Source organism: Neomonachus schauinslandi, chromosome 5, assembly GCF_002201575.2.
Source record: "Neomonachus schauinslandi chromosome 5, ASM220157v2, whole genome shotgun sequence".
Lineage (NCBI taxonomy): Eukaryota > Metazoa > Chordata > Mammalia > Carnivora > Phocidae > Neomonachus > Neomonachus schauinslandi.
In genome coordinates, this window is record NC_058407.1 from 45,449,920 (window position 1) to 45,472,801 (window position 22,882).

Consider the following 22,882-nt stretch of genomic DNA (forward strand, 5'->3'; position numbering starts at 1 on the left):
AAATAAATAAATAAATAAATAAATAAATAAATAAATAAATAAATAAAATAAAAGAAGACACTTCTGACTACTTAGCAAATTCAGGCTGGCTCCTAGAAATTACTGCTTTATTTTCCAACTTTTTTATCAAGTACATGAGACCCGGACAGCACACATTCTATACTTGCAAAATTAATTTGTTCTAGAAATTTGGTGAGAGCTAACATCAGGCTTGATGGCAGAGTAGTTTCTCTCCCTCTTCCAATTCTGAAGCTCTGGATGACACTTGCTGATTTCCAGTTTTCTGGGACTATTTTCCTTCTCTGTGATTTTCTGACATGAATTTTCAGTGACTCTGTTACTATTTCTAAACTTCTTTTTCACTCTTCTGAGTTGAGATTTACCTGAATAGTTGTAAACTATCACTTAAACATAAAATCTCTGAAGTCTCCTATTTCTGTACGATGTGTCAAAATATTCTCACATGAAAAAACATCATAGTCAATTCAGATTGGCTATTCGTGACTCAACTCTATTGATTAACTGCTCTTATTGCTTTTGGGGCCACCCCATTGATGAGTGTGGTTTTGGGTTATGCTTAAAGGAGCCAAGTGTCTGGATGATGAAGACTTAGACATAAATAGGATGAAACTCACAGTCAGATGTACTCTACTAATCTTATCTCTGCAGACAGTAATGCATCATCATTGTACTTGACCAAGCTCACCATGGTGGGTTTTATTTTATAAGATGTCCATGCTAGTCAGAAAGGCCCAGATGCTTAGAGTCTAACCCACTGGTATTCATCTTTGGTAAGGTGTGCTGAAGCCTATTTAGCAGTCTTGGATGCAAGCATTATGAAATTCTATCAGCTGTTTTTCTTCCCATCAGAGGAAATAAGTGTCTTTCCTAATATGCCTCAAGAAATTGTGATTTTCAAAAAAATGTGGTTTCCACCCCTCCTCCAAAAGTTAAGCACATCCAGTTGGTCAAATCCAGTCAGAAATCTTTCTTTTTTTTGTGGATTTATGAACTGTCCATTTTGTTTTCATTATTAGGATAAAAATATTCAGATTTCAAGGTTCAAAGACTAAGACCATTGGAGAGAATAAATGAATTCTTCAGGGTAACAGAGAATAATACTTCAGTGGGCATAAAGTCCTATGGTTTCTTTAACCACAATATTAACTCCTTTGTGAAGCTTCCCTTAATTACTTCAGTCCAGAGTCAACTTTCCTGTAGGACATATTTTATACAGTGCTGTTCATTTTCTACCTTTTTCTTTGTAGTCTACCTGATTTGATTATAGATTCCTAAGGTAAAGACTCTGATTGCCTGCCCAGAGCAGGTAGCTGAATCAATAGGTACCAATTGAGTGTTTGACCTTGTTTCTAAAGACAGTTGGCCATGATGCTACAGGCCTGGCATCACGATTCCAAGACGGCTGGCTAGTCACATAACCAGATCAGGAACAGCTAAAGAATATGCCTTCATTATGCATCAAATTTAACTTCAGCAATTTCTTTGAGTACTTTTTTCTTTTTTTAAGATTTCATTTATTTGAGAGAGAGCACGAGCAGGGGGAGGGGAAGAGGGAGAAGCAGACTCCCCGCTGATCAGGGAGACTGACGCGGGGCTCGATCTCAGGAACCTGAGATCATAACCTGAGCCAAAGGCAGACACTTCACCCACTGAGCCACCCAGGAGTCCCCTTCTTTGAGTGCTTTCAATATGCCACGTAGAGTGCTTTGCAGCAGACAAGTAGTATCTACCTTTTATTAAACATCTTGTAAGTGCCCGGCACAATGTTAAGTACTTTACATACATCGTGCTATTTAATTATTATAAAATCATATTAAACAACATGATTATCCCCCTCTTATAGAGGGGAAAATGAAGCTAAGAGAGGTTATTTGCTCACACTTACATAGAAAAGTTTACACAAGAGAATTTGGTTCAACATAGCATTTGGGCTCAAAAATTTGAGTTTGTAACCATTACTTCAGTTAAAAGTAGGTTGACCTGGAGCTTAGGTTGGTCAGGAAAAATTAATCTAAAACAGGAAAAACATAAGGACACAAATGCCTGCATCACTGGGGTTAAAGGCCATAAGAAAACTGTACTCACTGCTTCTTGCTCAGATTCTTCCATTGCCCTCCAGATCCTGTGCGACCTTATTGCTCTCACCACTATGACTGGTGGTCTTTCTTCCTGCTAGCCCCTCTTTTGATTCTCATCTTCTAAACAGAGATGTTACTCAGGTTTCCGTCCTCACACCTTTTCTTTTTTCTCTGGTGGTGCTCAAACTTTAGTGTGCATTGTCATCTCCTGAGAAGCCACAAAAATTCAGATTCCCAGGCCCCAACCCAGATTTAGTGACTCAGAGTTTCTAGGGGGAAGGATTCAGGAATCTGTATTTTTTTTTTTAAAGATTTTTTATTTATTTATTTGACAGAGAGAGACATAGCGAGAGCAGGAACACAAGCAGGGGGAGTGGGAGGGGGAGAAGCAGGCTTCCTGCCGAGCAGGGAGCCCGATGCGGTGAGGACTCAATCCCAGGACCCTGGGATCATGACCTGAGCTGAAGGCAGACGCTTAACGACTGAGCCATCCAGGCGCCCCAGGAATCTGTATTTTAAAATAAGCAGCCCAGGTGATTTTAATATGGGTAGAGAGCCACACTGGGAAACATAGAGCCTATACCTTCCCTCAAGGTCCTCCCTCATCTGCCCCAGCACCTTCAAAAATTACCTCTTTGGTTTTTTGTTTTGTTTTGTTTTTTAGAGGGAGAGAGAGAGGGGTGGGCAGGGGCAGAGGGAGAGAGAATCCCAAGCAGGCTCCACGCCCAGCGTGGGGCTTGATCTCACATCCCTGAGACCATGACCTGAGCTGAAATCAAGAGTCAGATGCTTAACTGATTGAGCCACCCAGGTGCCCCCAAAATCACCTCTTTGTAGACAACTCTGTAGTCATTATTTCTGGAACAGACTCCTCATACGCCAGACTCACATTCCAACTGTGTTAATGACATCTCCATTTGGATGTCCTACTGGCACCTTACACCTCAGATTCATTTTGTCTTTGACTGATAGACCAGTGGTTCTCAAAGGTGGTCCCCGGACCTGCAGTATTGGCCCCACCTGTGAACTTGTTAGAAATGCAAATCCTATGCCCCGTTCCAACCTAGTGAGTCAGAAATTCCAGAAATTCCATACACCTAGTATGTCCAGAACCAGACAACTTCTGCCTCCAAAATATCAGTTGTTCCCCTTGAATTCCCTGTTTCACTGACTGTGCCTCACGGGTCTCCTGGCACCTAATCTCATAATCTTACTCACAGTCATCTCTCACCTTCGGACTTCCCTTCTGGTCCCCATATTCCATCAACTGATGAGTCCCTGATTGTCGTCCTGCACTGTGATGCTTCCATATATCCCAGTGGGTCTCAGCCCACCTGTAGGGCTTTAAGAAATACTGTCTGGGTCCCCACTGAGACCCATTAAATCAGAATCTCTGGGAATAAGCCCCAGTAAAGTAGTTTTAAAAATGCTCCGGGGGATACTAATGCATATGCAAGGATGTTAAACTCTGGAATAGTTCTCAGTATAGTATTGATAAGATCAACTAGAGGCCTTCAAGGTCTCCATCCCCAGAAACGATGATTCATTCATTACTTGTTGGGAGAATTAGGAGAGGTAATTAGTTAATGGGTTTTAATAGTTATTCAGAAGAGACAATAAGAACCTGACCTACGTGGTGATGAAATAGGGTAAACGAACGGGAAAGACAGTGTGGAATTATGAACTCTGGATCTTGGAAACTGGCTGATACCAGGGCGTGAGAGGGAAAGAATTGCAGAACACAAGAAGTGAGGGACAGACACAGTGATCACAAGTTTGGATAATAAGAATGCCAATGGCAAGCAAGAAAGGCAACAGAAAAAGCTTGTTGGGGGGTTGGACGAGTCAATCTGGTTCTGCACTTGTTAAGTTTTCAAGTATTGGTGGGGTAGGTGGAAGTGTCACTTGGCGGATGATTCTCAAAGTGTGGTCCCTAGACTAGCAGTGTCAGCATCCCTGAGAATGTGATATAAAGGCAAATTCTTGACATCTTCCCCCGTTCCCCCCCCCTTCCAACCCACTGAAGAAACGCTATGGTGGGGCTAAGCAATGTATGGTTTAGCAAGCCCTCCAGATGATTCTGATCTCACTAGAATTCGAGAACCACTGGCCTAGAGTAGTGGCCCTCAAATTTATCATGCATCAAAATCACCTGAAGAGCTCATTAAAGGCAGCTTCCTGGGCCCAATCCCTGGAATTTCTGACTCACTAGGTTGGAACGGGGCATAGGATTTGCATTTCTAACAAGTTCACAGGTGGGGCCAATACTGCAGGTCCGGGGACCACCTTTGAGAACCACTGGTCTATCAGTCAAAGACAAAATGAATCTGAACTAGAAATATTGATTTGGTGGTCATCTATCTTAACAAAAATAGTTTAACTCTTGGGTTTTTTTTCCTGGACGACCACAGTCATTTCCTAATGGGTCTGTAGCCTCCTATCAGGTCCCCTGCTTCTGTAAGTCCCCAATCTCTTTGGCATACAGAAATCAGAGAAATCTTTTAAAATCATAAACCCTATGATTTCACTAGCTGTACACAATCCTCCAGTGGCTTTCCATTGCTCTTATTTGAATTCTGTGCATAGCCTGACTGGTCCTGCACGGTCAGGTCTTTGCCTTCCTTTCCAACCTCACCCCATGTCAGTCTCTCTCCCTCTCACTCAGTTTTAGCCACAACGATCTTCTTCCATGTCCAGAAAACGTGTCACGTTCTTTCCTACTTCCGGATCTCCACTCACACTATTCTTTTGCCAGAAATACTCTACCCCAGCTTTTCAGACCACCAACTTCCCTTCATTCTCCTGATCTCAGTTTAGATGTCATCTTCTTAGAGAGGCTTTCCCTCCTTGTCCTCTCTTGTTATTTATTCTCTACCTGTGTTTGTGTTCTTCATCACTCGTTACAATCATCGAATATCATCGGTGCTAGTTTCCTCACTTACTATGTCCCTCCAATAGAATGTGAGCTCCCCCAGGATGGGGACCTGTTGAATGAGTGAGTGAACCATAGCAGGTCCCATTCTCTCTTACGTTCCCAGCGGCTCAGTAAATATGTATTCAGTGAATGAACTGAAAAGTACCCGAGAAAGGAGACAATAAAACGAAGTGCAATAATCTGGGGAATGTCTACATTTTATAGGAATTGGGAGTGGAGGAGGAAGGATGCTAAAGAGAAAAAGAAGAGGAGCCTGGAGATAGGGCACTTTCAGAACACTGCCCGAAATGTCATTATGAAAGATACATACATGTGTGCGCACACACACAAGGACAGATATCTAAATGTCTATCTCCAGCTATATGGATAGACATTTGGAAGAGAACTAAAATAACTGCCATGGAATAACATTAGAGAAAAAGAGCTTCCAAGAGGCAGCATTTATCATCATTTGCCAGATCTACGAAGACAAGAGACCGAACACTGTGACAAAGCCAAAGGGCAGGAAGAGCATTCATGGGCATGAAGGTGTTTTCACTTTACTAACAAATCCAATATGTGAATTACAGTTTACCAAAGTTCTTTCATCATCATTTCATTTGATCCTCAGAAAAAAATCTCAAAAGGCAGGCAGGACAGCTCTCACCATTTTCAGCAACATGATGAGGAAGTAGAAGTAACAAGCGTAGATTCTGCTTTCAGGAAGTTTGGTGGTATTTCTCATTACAAATTTCATCTGCAATAATCGGTATCTACTATTTATATAGAGATTTATATAGAGATTCCTCAAGGCCAACCATAATATGAGCAAATAGTTCCAGGGAACAACAGTAACTTAAAAACAGACCTCCCTAGAGCTTCTCGTGTTTCCTTGATGGCTAAATCAAGTATTTGATTCCAATAGCATTAGAATCTGGTAAGATTTTAAACTACTACTCGGAAACAAAGGCCCTCAACTCACACTGTTTAAAATCGTAACAGTTCATTTCCCCCTCTGGTTTAATCAGACTACGAATCTAAGTTTAATGGGACCTGTAGATGTCAGCATTAGGCACACTCTGCCATTAGCTCCTAACATCTGAACACACTCTGAGGGACCAAATGTAGGCTCTTCTATTTGTCCAAATAGCAAACATTAACATAAATCCCTGGTAGAACTGAATCAACAGAACTGAGAGAGCACTGTTGGAGAGAAATGCAATTAGCGCTCAGGATGTTTAAAACTTGGTAAAGAACTATTCTGCACTGATCTTGTATATCCATTAAAGCTCACAGCTCGAAATAGCTTTTCCTTCCCAAGTCCTGAATCCCTGGGTTACTGCAAAATCAGGCTCAGGAAATAGGGAAGAAAGAGGTTAGAATCTTCTCGAAGGTGCTCTCATTTTACTAATACAGCTCAGTAGGTGAATCAGAATTTAGCAAAGTTCTCTCATCATCCTTTCTTTCGATTCTCAGAAACATCTCAAAAGGCAGGCAGGGCAGCTCTCACCATTATCCCCTGAGGCCCAGGGAGGTCAAGTGGATTATCAGCTAGTAAATGGCAGAGAGGAGACAAGAGTCCCGGGCTTTGCCTTTAGATACTGCGCTTTTCTCTCTACACAGCGCAGCCTCGCCACACTCAGGTATGGTTTTTGTTTTTTTCCAAAAGGAAAAGGCTCTCCTTCCCCTTGCAATAATAGGACATTTGGCCTGTGCACGTCTGGTCACCATGTAGATTAAAAAAAAATAAATAACAGAGGATAAACAAGACTTGAATGTGCCAACACACGTGGCCCAGGTAGTAAGCATTCCAGAATGTCGTAAGGGAGAGGAGACCATTAACGGTGATGGCTTTTATTCTTCTTAAATATTTGCCTCAGGCAGTCACTTTCTCCAGGGTTATAATATACATATATTTCTAAACACTGATTTAGTGAGTACCTTTAGGGCTTTATGGATTCTTAGAGGATTTTAAACCTCGACACCTTTGTCTAGCTCCAGGGATGGAGGAGGGATGAATCATGGCTGTCCACACAGTTTGTAACATACTTAAGTGAATTAAACTAGGGAAATGATTAAGTGGGGGGTAATTAGTGCGAATGGGAAGAGCGGTAACTTGACTTTATTAATAGTGATTTTTAAAAACTGAGTTTTGTGGTGGGAGTTTTATTAATATCCTTAATAGTATCAGTAGCACTTTCCTATTTAATGGCTAAAAAGATAAAGCATAGAGATGAGCTGAATAAACTGAATGAAAGAATAATTTTAGAACAGTGCTCTATTGTCATAACCAAAGACACACATGCACAATGACAGATATCTAAATGTCTGTATCTACAACATATAGGAAGGGGAAAAAGAGAGAGAGAAGGAAACAAACCAGGAAACAGACTCTTAACTGAGGGTTGCTGGAGGGGAGGTGGGCAGGGGGATGGGTTAAATGGCCATTAAGGAGGGCACTTGTTGTGATGAGCACTGGGTGTTGTATGTAAGTGACTAATCACTGAATTCTACTCCTGAAACCAATTTTACACTATATGTTAACTAACCAGAATTTATATAAAAATCTGGGGAAAAAAATGCCTGTCTCTAGCTGTATGGTTGTTATTTGCTAGTTCAGGTAATATACTATATAAAACAAGCTGCTTAAGTATATGCATGCACTTGTAAAAATATTCACTAAGGTTTTGTACCTGTTGAGCAATGCTAAATTGGTGGTAGTCTACACCTGAAAATTCTGGTGATACTTCTCCATAGCCAATAATAGGTGATGGTAGGAAATTAATAACCTGAATATCCAATTTCACCCTGCCTGGTAGACAGCTCTCTCTCTTTTTCATTCCTCCACATATGCACAGACAGACACAGATATATGACAGAACTATCATTACAAAACTCGGTTTAAACAACACTTTCAAGGATTCAACTGTGCAAACCACTGTTCCAGGTACTATTAGAGAAAAGAAATGCACAGACGAAAACTATGCACAATTCCTAACACTCCTTCTACTTTCTGCAGGCAGGTTTGACCATGCATGCTTGCCCACTGCATGATCTTGAACCAGTTCCTTATTTTCTCTGTACTTCATCTTTTTTTTTTTAACCTATGAAATGGGAATAATAAGAATATCTACTTTTACGGGATTGTTAGGAGGATTTGTGGGAAAATGTGTATAAAGCATTTTGAACAGTGCCCGTACAGAGTAAACTACTATTGTTGTCATTATAATGATAATATATTATTATCTTGAAGATCTTATACTCTAGAAGAGAATATAGACTTACACATTGCTAAGTCTAATAGAAATTATCAGCAACATAACAGAGGCATAATCACAATGCTCCGCAAAACAGGTACTTTTTTGTTATGGTTTGTTTTGTTTTAAATACAACACCCTAAAATTAGCCTTGGGAACAAAAGAATAAACCAGGCAGAGTTGATTATTTTTCCAGGTTCTATAAATACTATCCCCTTTTGCCACGAAATGAGTAATGATGTCTTCGAAACATCAGTCAGATGCAACACAGAATTATATATGAGAAAGTGGCCTCGCTTTTGAATTCTGCAAGTTGGCCTGCTCAGCAGAGGGAATTCCAGAACAAAATGAATGAAAAACTAGAATGAATAGCCCTTTAAGGGTCCCCTCTATTTCTGAAATTCCAAGATTCCAAGGTCAAGACACTTAATGGAGTTTCCAGATATAAAAATAAGACAATACAGAAAAATATCTTTTTCAAATGGTAGTTCCCTCCCTCTTTTTTTTTTTTTTTTCCTTGACTTTTCTCAATGATCTTTTGAAAAACTGGCCTTGGAACAGAATTGACATTTACCTCATGAAGAAAGAGTAGTTACTTTCAATGAGTTGGGTCACCGAGGTCACAAAGTCCTTGCGGAAGTGAATTCCTTATTGATTCAGTCTGTGGTCTAAAGTGGAGGTGCATTACTGCTATAAATATCGGGGTGCACGTACCCCTTCGGATCCCTACATTTGTATCTTTGGGGTAAATACCCAGTAGTGCAATTGCTGGATCGTATAGTAGCTCTATTTTCAACTTTTTGAGGAACCTCCATACTGTTTTCCAGAGTGGTTGCATCAGCTTGCATTGCCACCAACAGTGTAGGAGGGTTCCCCATTCTCTGCATCCCTGCCAACATCTGTTGTTTCCTGACTTGTTAATTTTAGCCATTCTGACTGGTGTGAGGTGGTATCTCATTGAGGTTTTGATTTGGATTTCCCTGATGCCGAGTGATGTTGAGCACTTTTTCATGTGTCTGCTGGCCATTTGGATGTCTTCTTTGGAAAAATGTCTGTTCATGTCTTCTGCCCATTTCTTGATTGGATTCTTTGTTCTTTGGGTGTTGAGTTTGATAAGTTCTTTATAGATTTTGGATACTAGCCCTTTATCTGATATGTCATTTGCAAATATCTTCTCCCATTCAGAGATCTTGCCATTTGCAACGACGTGGATGGAACTGGAGCATGTTATGCTGAGCGAAATAAGTCAATCAGAGAAAGACATGTATCATATGACCTCACTGATATGAGGAATTCTTAATCTCAGGAAACAAACTGGGGATTGCTGGAGTGGGGGGGTGGGAGGGTTGGGGAGGCTGGGTGATAGGCATTGGTGCTATGGAGTGCTGTGAATTGTGTAAGACTGTTGAATCACAGATCTGTACCTCTGAAACAAATAATGCAATATATGTTAAGAAAAAAAAAAAGAAGACGATAGCAGGAGGGGAAGAATGAAGGGGGGAAATCGGAGGGGGAGACAAACCATGAGAGATGATGGACTCTGAAAAACAAACTGAGGGTTCTAGAGGGGAGGGGGGTGGGGGGATGGGTTAGCCTGGTGATGGGTATTAAAGAGGGCACGTTCTGCATGGAGCACTGGGTGTTATGCACAAACAATGAATCATGGAACACTACATCAAAAACTAATGATGTAATGTATGGTGATTAACATAACAATAAAAAATTAAAAAAAAAACAAAGTGGAGGTGCATGTTGACACAGAATGGAAGCCTTGTGCCATTGGTTAGTGTAAGGAAATGACAGGGGAAATCATAGCAAATACACACCTTCAAAATACAGGGTAGGGGTATACATAGGACTGAGCGTCGTGTTTTAATTATGGTGAGGAAGGGAGGATGAGAAGGATGGGAAATCAGGAAAAAACCCTAATTGAAATTTGCTAAAGGTAATCTTTAGAAATATTGGCTAATGTCTACCACGTCTTTTGCTTTTTTCTAAGGAAGCCAACTTGGATGAGAAGCTCCTTTTACATGTTTTGCTTTCTCAGGATGCATTCATTCATCAAAAATGTATTGATTATTTATTATATACAAGCCATGACTAAGATAGACAAGGACTCAGCCCTGACCAAAGTTACTTTTTAGCTGTGGAAGTGGCGAGAGAGAAAAGAGAAGAGGGGAAAGGAGGAGCATGGACAACCTAGAGTGAAAACCCATGAATGATAAAAACTTGCTGTACAGCCTTGTATTCTGAGCTTCCCCACCGTATAACTGGATAACAACCTGGGCATATATTCAACTGATTTCAGTAGTAAGACAATAACATTTGCTAAAAATATAAGGCCATCAAAAATATTGATAAAACCCTAAAGGGAGAAATTTGAGAATATTATCCTCTTGAAAAGGGAAAAGATCAATGTGGTGTAATTTGGTTATGATGGAACATTCTTTCCACTTCCCATGGTGGATCATGCCGTGCATCAACCATTTAAATTACTCCTCAGATAGGACCCTGACTTCAGGATTTATAAAGGAAGTATTTTCAAAAGAGGTCATTGCCTACACAATTCCTTTAATCAACAGTCAGAGGATGTACTCAGGGATGGTGCCAAACTTTCTTCATGAGGACTGTGAGGGCACACGGCTCCCCTAGTCTCCATCACTCCAAAGGGTAAGAGGATCAAATGAATTTTTAAATGCAGATTTTTGGATTATACAGTTCTTTTTCATCTTCTGGAAAGTGATTACGAGACTTAATCAAGATTCCTCTGTGTATCATTAGCTAATTTTAGCTTCATCCTTTTTTATTTTTTAATTTTTTTTACGGTGAGTTTGGGAGAGCCCAGTTTTAAGTCCTCTGTGGATTTCATGTTTTTCTGTTCAAGCCGTGAGGGAAGCTAAATTAAGAAGTAGGAAAATAGTAATTAAAAGTGATTAGGACAAGAAGTTTTGGCGCTACGGAATGTGGACTCCACTCTCCCTGTCACAACCTGAACCAAGCGGCAGTTTTTGGTTTTGATTATGGCCTTACTTGCTATTTTAATAAACATGAACCGGTATTCAAACTTTCAATATCCTGCTGCTTAACTATTTCCAAAGAGACATCCAGCGCTCTTAAACAGCCTTTGTTTTAAAATTTTAATTTGTTTGGCTCAAGGCTCACCTTAGAAAGTTGTAGCCTCATGGTCAACTCTTTCATAAGTTGATTTCCAGAATCTTAGGCAATTCCTTTTTTCTCCCCTCCCAACTAAGTGTTTCCTCATGTGCCAAAATTGTTGGTGCTGACAGCTTTTTTGCCTTGTTTTATCTGGTTCCCACAGTGAGTATGAGGGGCAAACCCAGGAATGTGCTCCGTGTTGACTGGACGCATCGCTACTACGGGGATACTTACAACTCCTCCAGGAAGCGGAGACTGTACAGGGGATTCGGGGGCAGCTGACTGATGTTGTTCATACTGAGGTCTCTGGAGAGGAAAACAGACAGCACGTGAGGAGCGGTGTATGCCACCACAAGGGAATCCAGCTGTTCCCTTCGCACATTTTCAAGCAATACAGCCCAAGGAACTCATTCTTTTGCTTGACAAATGAATTGCTATTTTGCATCTTAAACATATTCCTTACCAGCACCCCACCCCCCACCCCACCCATCTTGGGCTCTCTATCAAATTAGAGACCCTAGGAGGAGCTTATATGAATTCAAAATGATTTAGACCATTCATGGGCATGCTGGTAATCCTTCATGTTTAAAATTATGTGAGTAGGACAGCAAAGGAAACAGACATAACTCAACCCTAGACATAACCCAACTTCATGTCTTGCTTTGAATTTTGTGACAAAGAGAAATGTCTTCCCCATGCAACTCTACAAGTCCTGCTTCTGTGGGGCTATAAGCACTTTGTAAAAACAAATGTTTTGATTCAAAGAAACTTAAAAAAAACAAAACAAACAAGACAAAAAGCCCATTCCCTCCTTCTAACATGTTCCCTTTGCAGGTTCTCGGATTGCATTAAATAAGTGAAATGAACCATAAAACAAGGGTGTAATGTGATCCCACTCCATAGCACACTTCCTGCTGGGCCTGCACAGTAGTTCCTGGCACAGGAAACAAGCCACTTTGGGCAGAACTCAATCAATTTTTGTTTTAAGGGAAACTCCATGTAATTAGATTTTATTCTGTTTTTACTTTTCTATTTCTTGACTGTCTCCCACATAACCCTGCAGCATCACTGATATATGCCATCTGTATCTCAGAGAACAAAAGACTGGCAGCGGAACAGACTGCCATCAAGACCAGCTAAGACTTTAGGTGATAGTCAGCTGAAAGTTGACTTAAAACATGACTCATTGCTCAAACCCGTAGGTTCAGACTCTGTTCAAAATTCATTATAATCTCAGCTCAGGTGTACATCCTTAAAATTTACCTCAAGATAAGACGATAAGCTTCTTTTTATTTATTATTTTTAAAAATTGACTTAATAGGCATATGACATTGTAGTAATTTTAGGTGTACAACATAATGATGTGATATATGTATATATTGCAAAATGATTACCGCAGTAAGTTTAGCTAACATTCATCACATTTACGTTTTTTTCTTGTGATGAGAACTCTTAAGATTTACTCTCTTAGCAATTTTCGAAAAAGCACATACAGATTTGTTAACTATATTCGCCCTCCTGTACATTACATCCCCAGGACTTATTTATCATATAATTTTAAGTTTGTATCTTTTGACCACCTTCACCTATTTCACCCATTAGCTGTTTAAAAAATCCAGATTATTCCTGTTATTTAAGTGGCCACACCCATAGCATCTAACCAGCTGATGTCAATGTAGATTGCTTGGTTCCTTTATCAAATATTAACCTTTAATCACTGATGGTAAGAATGGAGGGATTGATCATTTACTCTTTAAAAAGTGATTAAAAAGGCACTAGCATGTACAGAAAGATAAAATATTCAGTTAAATGTTTCAGAGTATGGTAAAAAAACAATTATAAATTTTAATATCCACTACTGAACAATGATACAGCTGAGTAACATGCTATATTCTTAAGCTAAAACTAAACGATGTCAAAAATACACACCAAAAATTTTGTATTTCCATATATTAAAAATCTGGAGGGGCACCTGGGTGGCTCAGTCGTTAAGCGTCTGCCTTTGGCTCGGGTCATGGTCCCGGGGTCCTGGGATCGAGCCCCGCATCGGGCTCGCTGCTCAGCGGGGAGCCTGCTTCTCCCTCTCCCACTCCCCCTGCTTGTGTTCCCTCTCTCACTGTCTCTCTCTTTCTGTCAAATAAATAAATAAATAAAATCTTAAAAAAAAAATCTGGATTGTTTTCTGGCATTGTCTAGGTAAGAGTGACAAATAATTGATTAGCAATTTAAATTTTTGTGCAGATATTTCTCTGACGTAGCAAAGTTGTTTAGTTCACTGAATAGACATGTATTAAATGAATCAATCAAGTTTTTGGATTCCTCACTGGGACTATATAATCCCTGCAAAGACTTGATATTTCTCAGGTACTCACTTATTTCTCATCGATATCCCACTTATCTCCTAAAAGAATCAAGTTGGTTTGCTTTTGGAGCATGTTTAATAGCAACCCAGATCAAACCAGTTTCAACATCAAGACAACTGGTATGGATAGCACTAAGTTTCCTCTCCTCTTACACTTTTCTGTGTGATGTGCAAATCAGTTTGGGACAAACAGCACTCTTGTCTATATGCAGAAAGCTCTAAATAGAATGAGGAAATTTACATATTAAGGAGATTCATAAACATTCCACATGATTTTAATACTTTTTATCCTATTTCAGGTTCCTGGAAGTGAAGCTTATATAAGCCTCTCAGGGTCCCCACTGGAACACTTTCTATGGCAGAACAGGGGAAAGAGCAAGGCACTGTCAGGGTATAGGGTCTTGGGTTTGATTCCTGACCTCCCCATTCACTAGCTGCATGATCTTGGGAGAACTAATCTCTGTGTGGCAGGCTTCCTTTTATTTAAACTAGGGTGTCTCTACATTAATAGTTTATGCTATTGAACTCTTGCTAGCTGTTTCCAATCAAAAGAGAGTGACTTAACTTATTTCTTAAAAAGAGAGGTATCTCCCTTTCCCAAAAGGAATTAATAACTTCTCTGTGTTACCTGATGTTGGGTTCCTCTTAGAAAATGAGCAAATACTGGGTGGAGGGATGGGTCAGCCTGGTGATGGGTATTAAGGAGGGCATGTATTGCAATGAGCACTGGGTGTTATACCCAAATAATGAAGCATGGAACACTATGTCAAAAACTAATGAAGTACTGTATGGTGACTAACATAACATAATAATAAAAAAAAATAAAATAAAACCGTAATAGGGAAATGGCAAAAAAAAAAAAATAGATGATAAATAGCAGAATACTCATTATGCTCAACCTATATATTAGTGATTTTCAAACCTGGCTATATTAAAGTCAAACTTGGGGGAAAAAAAAGAAAATGAGCAAATACTGCTAAACCATTCTTTTACCACCTGTTTTCTAATAAGTCTGTTTTCTTGTTTATTTGAGAGAGACAGAAAGAGTGAATGGGAGGGAGAGGGACAGAATATGAAGCAAACTCCACGCTGAGTGCAGAGCCCGATGCAGGACTCGATCCCACAACCTCGAGATCATGACCTGAGCTGAAACCAAGAGCTGGATGCTTAACCAACTGAGCTACCCAGGCACCCCAAGTCTGTTTTCTTTTAAAGAGCTTCTAAGCAATGCATATAAGCCTATAGCAGAAAATAACTTTCCATATCAACAATCTAAGGTAAAATGAAATAGGCCTCTAAAATATAAATTCAAAACAGATAAGCTAAAAAGGAATTTGTCTGCATTTACTTCTTTCATTCTGTGTTCACCTTTGCATTGATGTTCAAATGGAATACTGGTCCTCTAGCTTCCCAAACTAGACTATCCATGGTGAAAGACCAATTTTTAAAAATTTTGAATTTGCTGAGTGTTTATAATTAAAAAAAATAAAATTAATTACTAGGAAAGGGAAATAAAAACACTAAAATGCATAAAATAGGAGCTCAATATTTTGTTATGTGATTCAATACGGATTATTCAATTACTATAAAAGCTTCTACACCTTTAGTCTCAAATTCTTATCTATTGCGGATTAGTAAAAAACAGCCATGTCCTGGGAAGGACACTTTCCTGGACCACTCTTTGATTAACAATGCTCTTCTTGCCTTTATGTCAATTTTGAGTTAAAAATGATAGAGTGAGAACAACATTAAAACTCTGTACTAAAATATTCTCTTTCTTACTTAAATTATATGTAAATTTTTCTTTTTAGTATTTGGTCTTTCTGACACCTGGTCTTTCTGAACACATATAACCTTAGCAGCAAATCAGGAGGTCATAAAATAATTTCCAAACATGCAAATTATTGATTTTTTAAACTATGATTTTAAAAGGGGGTCCCATATTGCACCACATTTTTCTCTATGATTCAGTTTCCTAACATTTGTGAAACAATGTAATGGATTTCTTTAATTTTTTCATCTTTTGCCAAGATGTTGGAATTAATGTTGAACAAGTGGTCACTCTGTACAAAGATTTCATAAGACATGGAGGAATCATTGTGACAAGATGGTCAAATATGTTCAACCATTCTGCCCTGTCTCTGACCCTGCTCTTGCCGATACTGTGTTAATGACCGTGTCTGGGAACCTAGAACAGGGGCTGCAAAGCTCTATGGGAGCAGTTGACTCTATATTGGAGTCATCTCAGGAGCTTTATGGAATACTGATGTCTGGGTCCCATCCCCAGAGTGCCTAAGTTGATTGGTCCAGTATGGACACTGGGATGTTTAAAACCTTCTCCGGTGATTTGAATGTTCAGGCAAGGCTTAGAACCATGGCACAGGAGCAACCCTGAATTCCCAGGTGAGGGCTCTGAACTCTACAACTCACTCAGAGTTTAGGAGGCCTAATTGTTTCCTAGAAATAGAGTTCTGTCCAAGTGAACAGTATCTCTCTCTTGCGAATATCTTTGCTGCTTGCAGTTTTATTGTTTTTCTTCATTTGACAAATGTGAGTTGAGCCTTAATGGTGGGCAGGTCTAGGGACACAGTGGAGAACCAATCCAAGTCATCTTCAATTTTTCCCTTTTCTGCTGTCCCTACGTCCATAAAGACACCCAGTATTAATTCTCTAGAGCTTTCTTCTGGATCTGGCCTCCCTTCCTTCTTTTTGGCTGCTTGCTACCTTTGGTCAGGTCCTTGTTATGTGGATAACTGTTCTGCTCTCCCTGCTTACTGTGTCTCCTCATACTGTGTCTAGGTCATCTTCTATACCATGGCCAGAGAGGTCACCCTGAAAAGCCTATCTATCTGATCGTCACTCCACTCAGAGTCACTGTTAGCCAATAAAAAAGGCAACCTCTCAGGTGCATCCACAGGAAAAGGGGCATGATGAATTACAGAAAAGATCTTCTTTGCACTCAAGCAGCAGAACAAGGTGAATGGTTTGCAAGCAGAGCCTGGCCTGGAGTTCAGCTCCCACGGAGGAGTCCCTGCGCAGGGCAAACCTCACAGCTGTAGCCATATGGACCCCCTCCATCTGAGAACTTCTGCTGGCTCCAGGCTTCTTAGAGGAATGAATGCCTAAATTATTTAGGCTCTTCAGGATCTGGCCTAATGTATGTTTCAACCTTGATTTTATGTCACTTTCCTCTATGCGATGTGTGGTCCACTTATACACTTGAAATTCTTGCTGTTCCCCTTTGCATCCGTCTTTACATATGTGATTCTCTTTCCCTGGAATGCATTAGCCTCTCTATTTCCAAATTCCTACTCCCGTGTTCCCCCACCCTCCCCTCGCCCCAATTCAAGATCTAGCTTTACAGACCCTTGTGTTTCTGACACAGTCTTTTGTCTTTCCAGCTTAGTCTTCTATTTCAATCTCTAGTCCTTTGATACTTCCAGTATTAAAGCTTTGTCTTAGCCTAAGAACCTGGCTTAGATCACGCATTGGTCCCTGGATCATTACCTCACCAACACCCTCAACCCCCTGGTCCCTTGTCTTTTGTTTCATTCTCCTGGCAAAATCCCAGCTCTGGAAAAACACCATAATTCATTTTCTCTGTTCCTATCCCAGGGTACTGAGTGCTACTAGAAAAGAGAAACTCACAAATATGCAGACTAGTGACTATAAATTCATGGTCTTTGTGGGTTCTCAACACTGCTGCACAATCTTGTTATTTGTGATTGCTCAGTTTACTCCCACAGGAACTGTGGCCAATCTTTAACACTTGCCTCAAACCTCTTAATCAACAACGACTCCCATCTTGGGACACCTTCCTTCTAACTTCGTGGAAACAACTGAGATTCTTTAGACCACCAAACATGAAATAAACCAAATTCTTGTTCCTTTTTGTCCCCTGCTTACTATACCCATACTTTCTGCTTGCTTAGCCTTGCTTATGGGTCCCATCCCCTGAAGGATGTTATAGCTCATTACTCATGAGTAATTCCTTCCACTTCCTCTATTTTTTACCTATTCTTCTTCCCTTTCAATGTATAAACAGAGTCAAATCTTTTACTCTACTAAAACAGATAGGAAGCAGGATCTTCCAATCCAATGTCTTCCTTTACCTGCTGTTCAGTCTTTCTCATTCCCTTTGAGGTTGTTTAGAGTCTACAATTGTAGTCTCCACTTCCCATTCCCTTTCCAACCCACAATATACAGACTTCCATCCCTACACTCCAATGAAATTGCTCTTGCCAAAGAAACAGTGACCTCCATATTGTCAAATTTAATGAACACAGGACTTACTGGGCCTCTCTCCTGCATTAGATTTGCTCTTTCTGGAAATTCTATACTCCATTGGTTTCCAAGTCATCATTCTCTCAGGATTCTTTCCATACTTTCCAACCTTTCTACTTTATAGGCTCCTTTGTGGGATTTTATTCTATTTATCCCTTAAATGTCAGTGTTCTCTGGAGTTCTGCCCTTGGCCTAGCGCTGTTCAATCTGCCCTTTCTTCTTGGAGACTGTTACTTACTTTCATGGGTTTGAGTATCTCTTAGATGCCCATAACTCCCCACATCCTAGTCTTAATCCCTCTCTCCTAAATCTTAATCCCTCTCTCCTAAATTTCAGAACCATGTATCTAATTTCCTTCTGCATATGTCCAGTTAGCAATCTTGCAGGAATGCACCATGCATGAACATGCACCATGTTTAAAATGGAAATAATTATTTCCTATTCCAAATTTGTTTCTTTTTCTGTAGTACCAGTTTCTACTTAGTGCCATTACCATCTTCCTGCCAGAAAAGCCCAAATCTTAGATACTATTCAAGTCTTCTTCTTTTCATCTTCTCTACCTCTTTTCCTCTTTCTTTACTCTTCCCTGCTGCAGGTGCTCACCATCTCTGCCCCAGTCATCTGAAATTGCCTTCCTACTCCGTGATTGCCTGCTATCAGTCTTATCCCTTTAGGCCCACCCTCTAATGGCTAGAGAGAGACCCATTAAAAAATGCAGAATTAGCCAAATCACCACCCTACCTAAAACCTTTCAATTATCATTTTCCAAATGAAATTCACATTTGTTAGTATTGCACATAAGCTCCATTGTGCAGCACACCAATGCTTTACTACTCCGGCATATTGATTTTCATTCATTGTTCAAGACTCAGGTAGGGCGTCATCTCCTCCAGGAAGCCTTCGCCCAACTGTAAGGTTAGGGTAAGTGATTTGTTCTCTGTCCTCCCATATCACCCCACACATTTAATGGCATCATATTGAAGTGATATGTCTATGTGTCTATCTCCTACAGTAGGCTGTGACTCCTCATGGTCGGTTTTTTTTTTTTTCATTATAGTATACTTTTAGTGTCTAGCTGAGTCTTGCCATATAGAAGATACTCAGTGAATGCTCAATTGAACTCTCTTCTACTGCAGCCTTACTATAAGTGAGCAGATGATTTTACCCAATCCATTTTTTTTTTTTTTTGAAAATCATGTTTCTCATCAAATGGCTACATTGCTTCTAAGTGTGAGGCATATAACACTTCTAGTATGAAACACTATTGGGAACAAAACCCACTTTGTGTATACCCACCTTCCACAATGATATTTGCTCAGATTTAGAGTTACGGTTTCTCTCTTCAGTCAGCCTTATCTGCTTTCTGTCCTAGAGATTCCTCAAAGATTCTCGTCCATTGAAAGTTCCCCTTCTACCGCCATACTCAAGTACCTCTACCTGCTGCTATTGCTTCTCCTTTCCCCCCTTCCCCTCCTACCTTTTTTCTTCCTCCTCTTCCTTCCCTCTTCTTTCCTTCTACTTTTCCTTTTCTCCTCTTTGTCCTGCTTAGACATCTTTCCTATCATTTCTATGGACTTGTTGTGGGAGGAATGTTTGCATTAAGTACTTAGTCCACCATCTTAAAATCCAGCTCTACTGTTTATCTTTGAGACTCGGTACAGGAATCAGTGAACAAAGAGGCCATTCCTTATAGTGTGACTATTATTAAACAAATTAGGAAAACAACTCCCCAAAGTGGTTCTTTAATCTCGGCCACAGTTGAAGACAAATATTTTCTTCTTTAGCAGTACAGTGCAATTCCCATTTCTTCTAAGTACAATCATTTTAAATTTGTCTTGGGAGATCCAGTAGCATTTAGCTTTCTGCCAGATACCTCTGTTAACAATGGATCCAGGCTGGAGCCATTCCAACACTTTTTAATTGATCACTTTTCAAATATGCTTCTAGAGATAAGCCGTCCTGTGAACTTCAAAAGGAAAGGTGCAGGCTTGAGTAGCATTTTATGATAGTATGAATAATGTTATTTCCATGTACTTTTCTCATGTTATTAACTCCAAAACAATGTATCTTTGAAAAACATTTTTTATTAAAGTGTAACATATATAGAAAAATGAATAAATCTTAAGTGTCAAGCCCAGTGAATTTTCAGTGTGAACATACCTTCACAAATGAGCACATATCCAGAAATAGGACATAATCATTGTCTCAGAAGCTCCCTTATATTCCCTTCCACCCATTTCTCCCCCAAAGGGAACCAGTCTGCTGACTTCCAACACTTTTATATTAGTTTTGCTTAGTTTCAAACTTTCTGTAAATGGAATCATACAGTGCATAGTTCTTTTTTTTAAACACATTTTATTATTTAGAGCGGTTTTAGATTCACAGCAAAATTAAGAGAAAGCTAGAGAGATTTCCCATATACCTCTTGCCCCCCTCCCCCACGTGCACAGCCTCCCCTGTTATCAACATTCCCCTCCAGAGTGGTATTTTTGTTACACCTGATGAACCTATTGACACTTCATGGTCACCCAAACTCTGTAGTTTACATGAAGGTTCACTTTTGCTGTTGTACATTCTATGGGTTTGGACAAAGGTATCCACCATTATAGCATCATACAGAGCATTTTCAGTACTTAAAAATCCTCTGTGCTCCATCTATGCATCCTTCCATTCCCCATCCCCAACGCTGGCAATCCTGAACCTTCTATTGTCTCCATAGTTTTGCCTTTTCCAGAATGTTATATAGTTGAAATCATACAGTATGTAGCCTTTTCAGACTGGCTTCTTTCACTTAGTAATACAGAGCAGAGTTTTTTGTGTTTTCCTAGCTTATTTTGCTCATTATGTTTATGAAATTTATCCATGTGTTGCATGTAGCAATAGTTTATTCCTTCTCAATTCAATATAGTATCTCGTTTTATTATTATACCACAACTCAACTGTTGATAGACATTTGGGTCACTTTGTGTCTATGATGAGTAGTGCTACCATAAGCATTCTTATGTCAAAAGACATAAAATGTCTTTTGTTGAACATATATGCAATGTGTGTATTTCTATTTGGTATATATCTACGAGTAGAATTGCTGGGTCTTGGGCTATGCCTACATTCAACTTTAATAGATCATGCCAAGCAGTTTTCTAAAGTGGTTGTGCCGAGTTATACGTCCACCAGCAGTGTATGAGAATTCCAGTTGTTTCACACCTGTTTTTCTCCATTTGTTATCATCAAAATTGGCATTATTTCTCTATTAAATTTTAGTCATTTTCACTAAATGTACAATGGTATTCCATTGTGGTTTTAATTTGCGTTTCTCTCATGTCTAGGAGAGTTGAATACCTTTTCATATGACTTTCAGCCCTAAGGATATCCTTTTGTGCAAAGTGCTAGAAGAATATTTTATTTTATTTGATGACCTTTAAGTTAAAAATAAAACTTACAGGTTGTAAGTGAAACAATCCATTTATATGTAAAGAAAGATTAATAATCTTTTCATTTCTTTTCTAATATTATTATTTTTCCTGAGGTTCCAACGGTATTAGGAGCTTGTATTCTGGAGCTATCCTGCCTTAGTTTGAGTTGGCAGGATATTTGCTATTTCTGAACTGAATAACCTTGAGCAAGTTATTTAACATCTCTGTGCCTCAGTTACCCTAATCTCTGAAATAGCGATAGTAATAGTATCTGCTTTATAGAGTTGTTGTGAGAAATAATGGAGCGAATACATGGCAAGTTCTTAAGTAGTACCTGGCCATAAGCGGACAACACCGTAGCACTGCAGAGTTTGCTATGATCATGATGATGATTATTTTTTTTTTTAAAGATTTTATTATTTGACAGAGAAAGAGAGAGAGCACAAGCAGGGGGAGCGGCAGGCAGAGGCAGAGGGAGAATCAGGCTCCCCACAGAGCAGGAGGAGCCCAATGCGGGACTCGATCCCAGGACCCCGGGATCATGACCTGAGCCGAAGGCAGTCGCTTAACCAACTGAACCACCCAGGCGCCCTGCTATGATTATTATTATAACATAGACTCTCTTAGTGTTTTTACACATAAAAACTCTTACCTGCACAGATGTATCAGGAGTGAAGAAATATTAGCTTATTGATATCTGGTTATCTTGAAAAATCTTTGTAAAATTATAGTATAATCTTAAAAATGTTTAGAGATAGCTGGCTTATGTACTTACGTATGGGTCCCTTTGCTTTATTAAATTTTTAATGAAAAATTTGAAAAGACAGAGCCTCAAAGCAAAGCTCATTTGAAAATTTTACATTGTCACCCTGATCTAATAGATAGACATAGTTAATGTGACTGGGTAGTCTCGTACCTTATTTATATTTTGTGAATAACAAGAGAAGAGATAGATGTAGAGGCCACTTTTAGGCACACAGGCTTGAGCGATGGAATGTAGAAAGGGCTCAGAGCGCCCCCCTGGCTGAATACAGACAGGCCCATTAGGGGACCCACCTCAAAATATCCAGAGGCACTCACTGACCAATGGGCTACTTACAACTAGGCACAGTCACCAAAAAAGGGAGAATTCCATATGTTGCCATACCTCCTCGCCTTCCCCCTTTAAAAACAGCCCCCTCCCACTGCCTCCTGGCAGATGGCCTCTCTCCTCTGCTGTCCCACCAGCAGCTCCCTTGCAGTGTATTCAATACACTTCTATCTCCTTTGTCCTGCCTCAGGTAGATCTTTTCACCCCATAGTCAGTCGCACCACATTTGGGGCCCCCATCCAATCGGACAGACACCCCATTTAGACACCTCAATAGACACAGTTATCTGTGAGTGGACCACTTATCT

At 39.8% G+C, this 22,882-nt stretch overlaps 1 protein-coding gene across 3 annotated transcripts in view; it reads right to left on the minus strand.

Moving 5' to 3' along the window:
* LGR5 (leucine rich repeat containing G protein-coupled receptor 5) overlaps window positions 1–22,882 on the minus strand; it is a 126,091-nt gene that overhangs the window by 58,501 nt on the left and 44,708 nt on the right. For all 3 annotated transcript variants that reach the window (XM_044914758.1, XM_044914757.1, XM_021678587.2), the window contains exon 2: window positions 11,661–11,732. In XM_044914758.1, coding sequence (XP_044770693.1) covers window positions 11,661–11,732 — 72 coding nt within the window. The remainder of the gene's footprint in view (window positions 1–11,660; window positions 11,733–22,882) is intronic.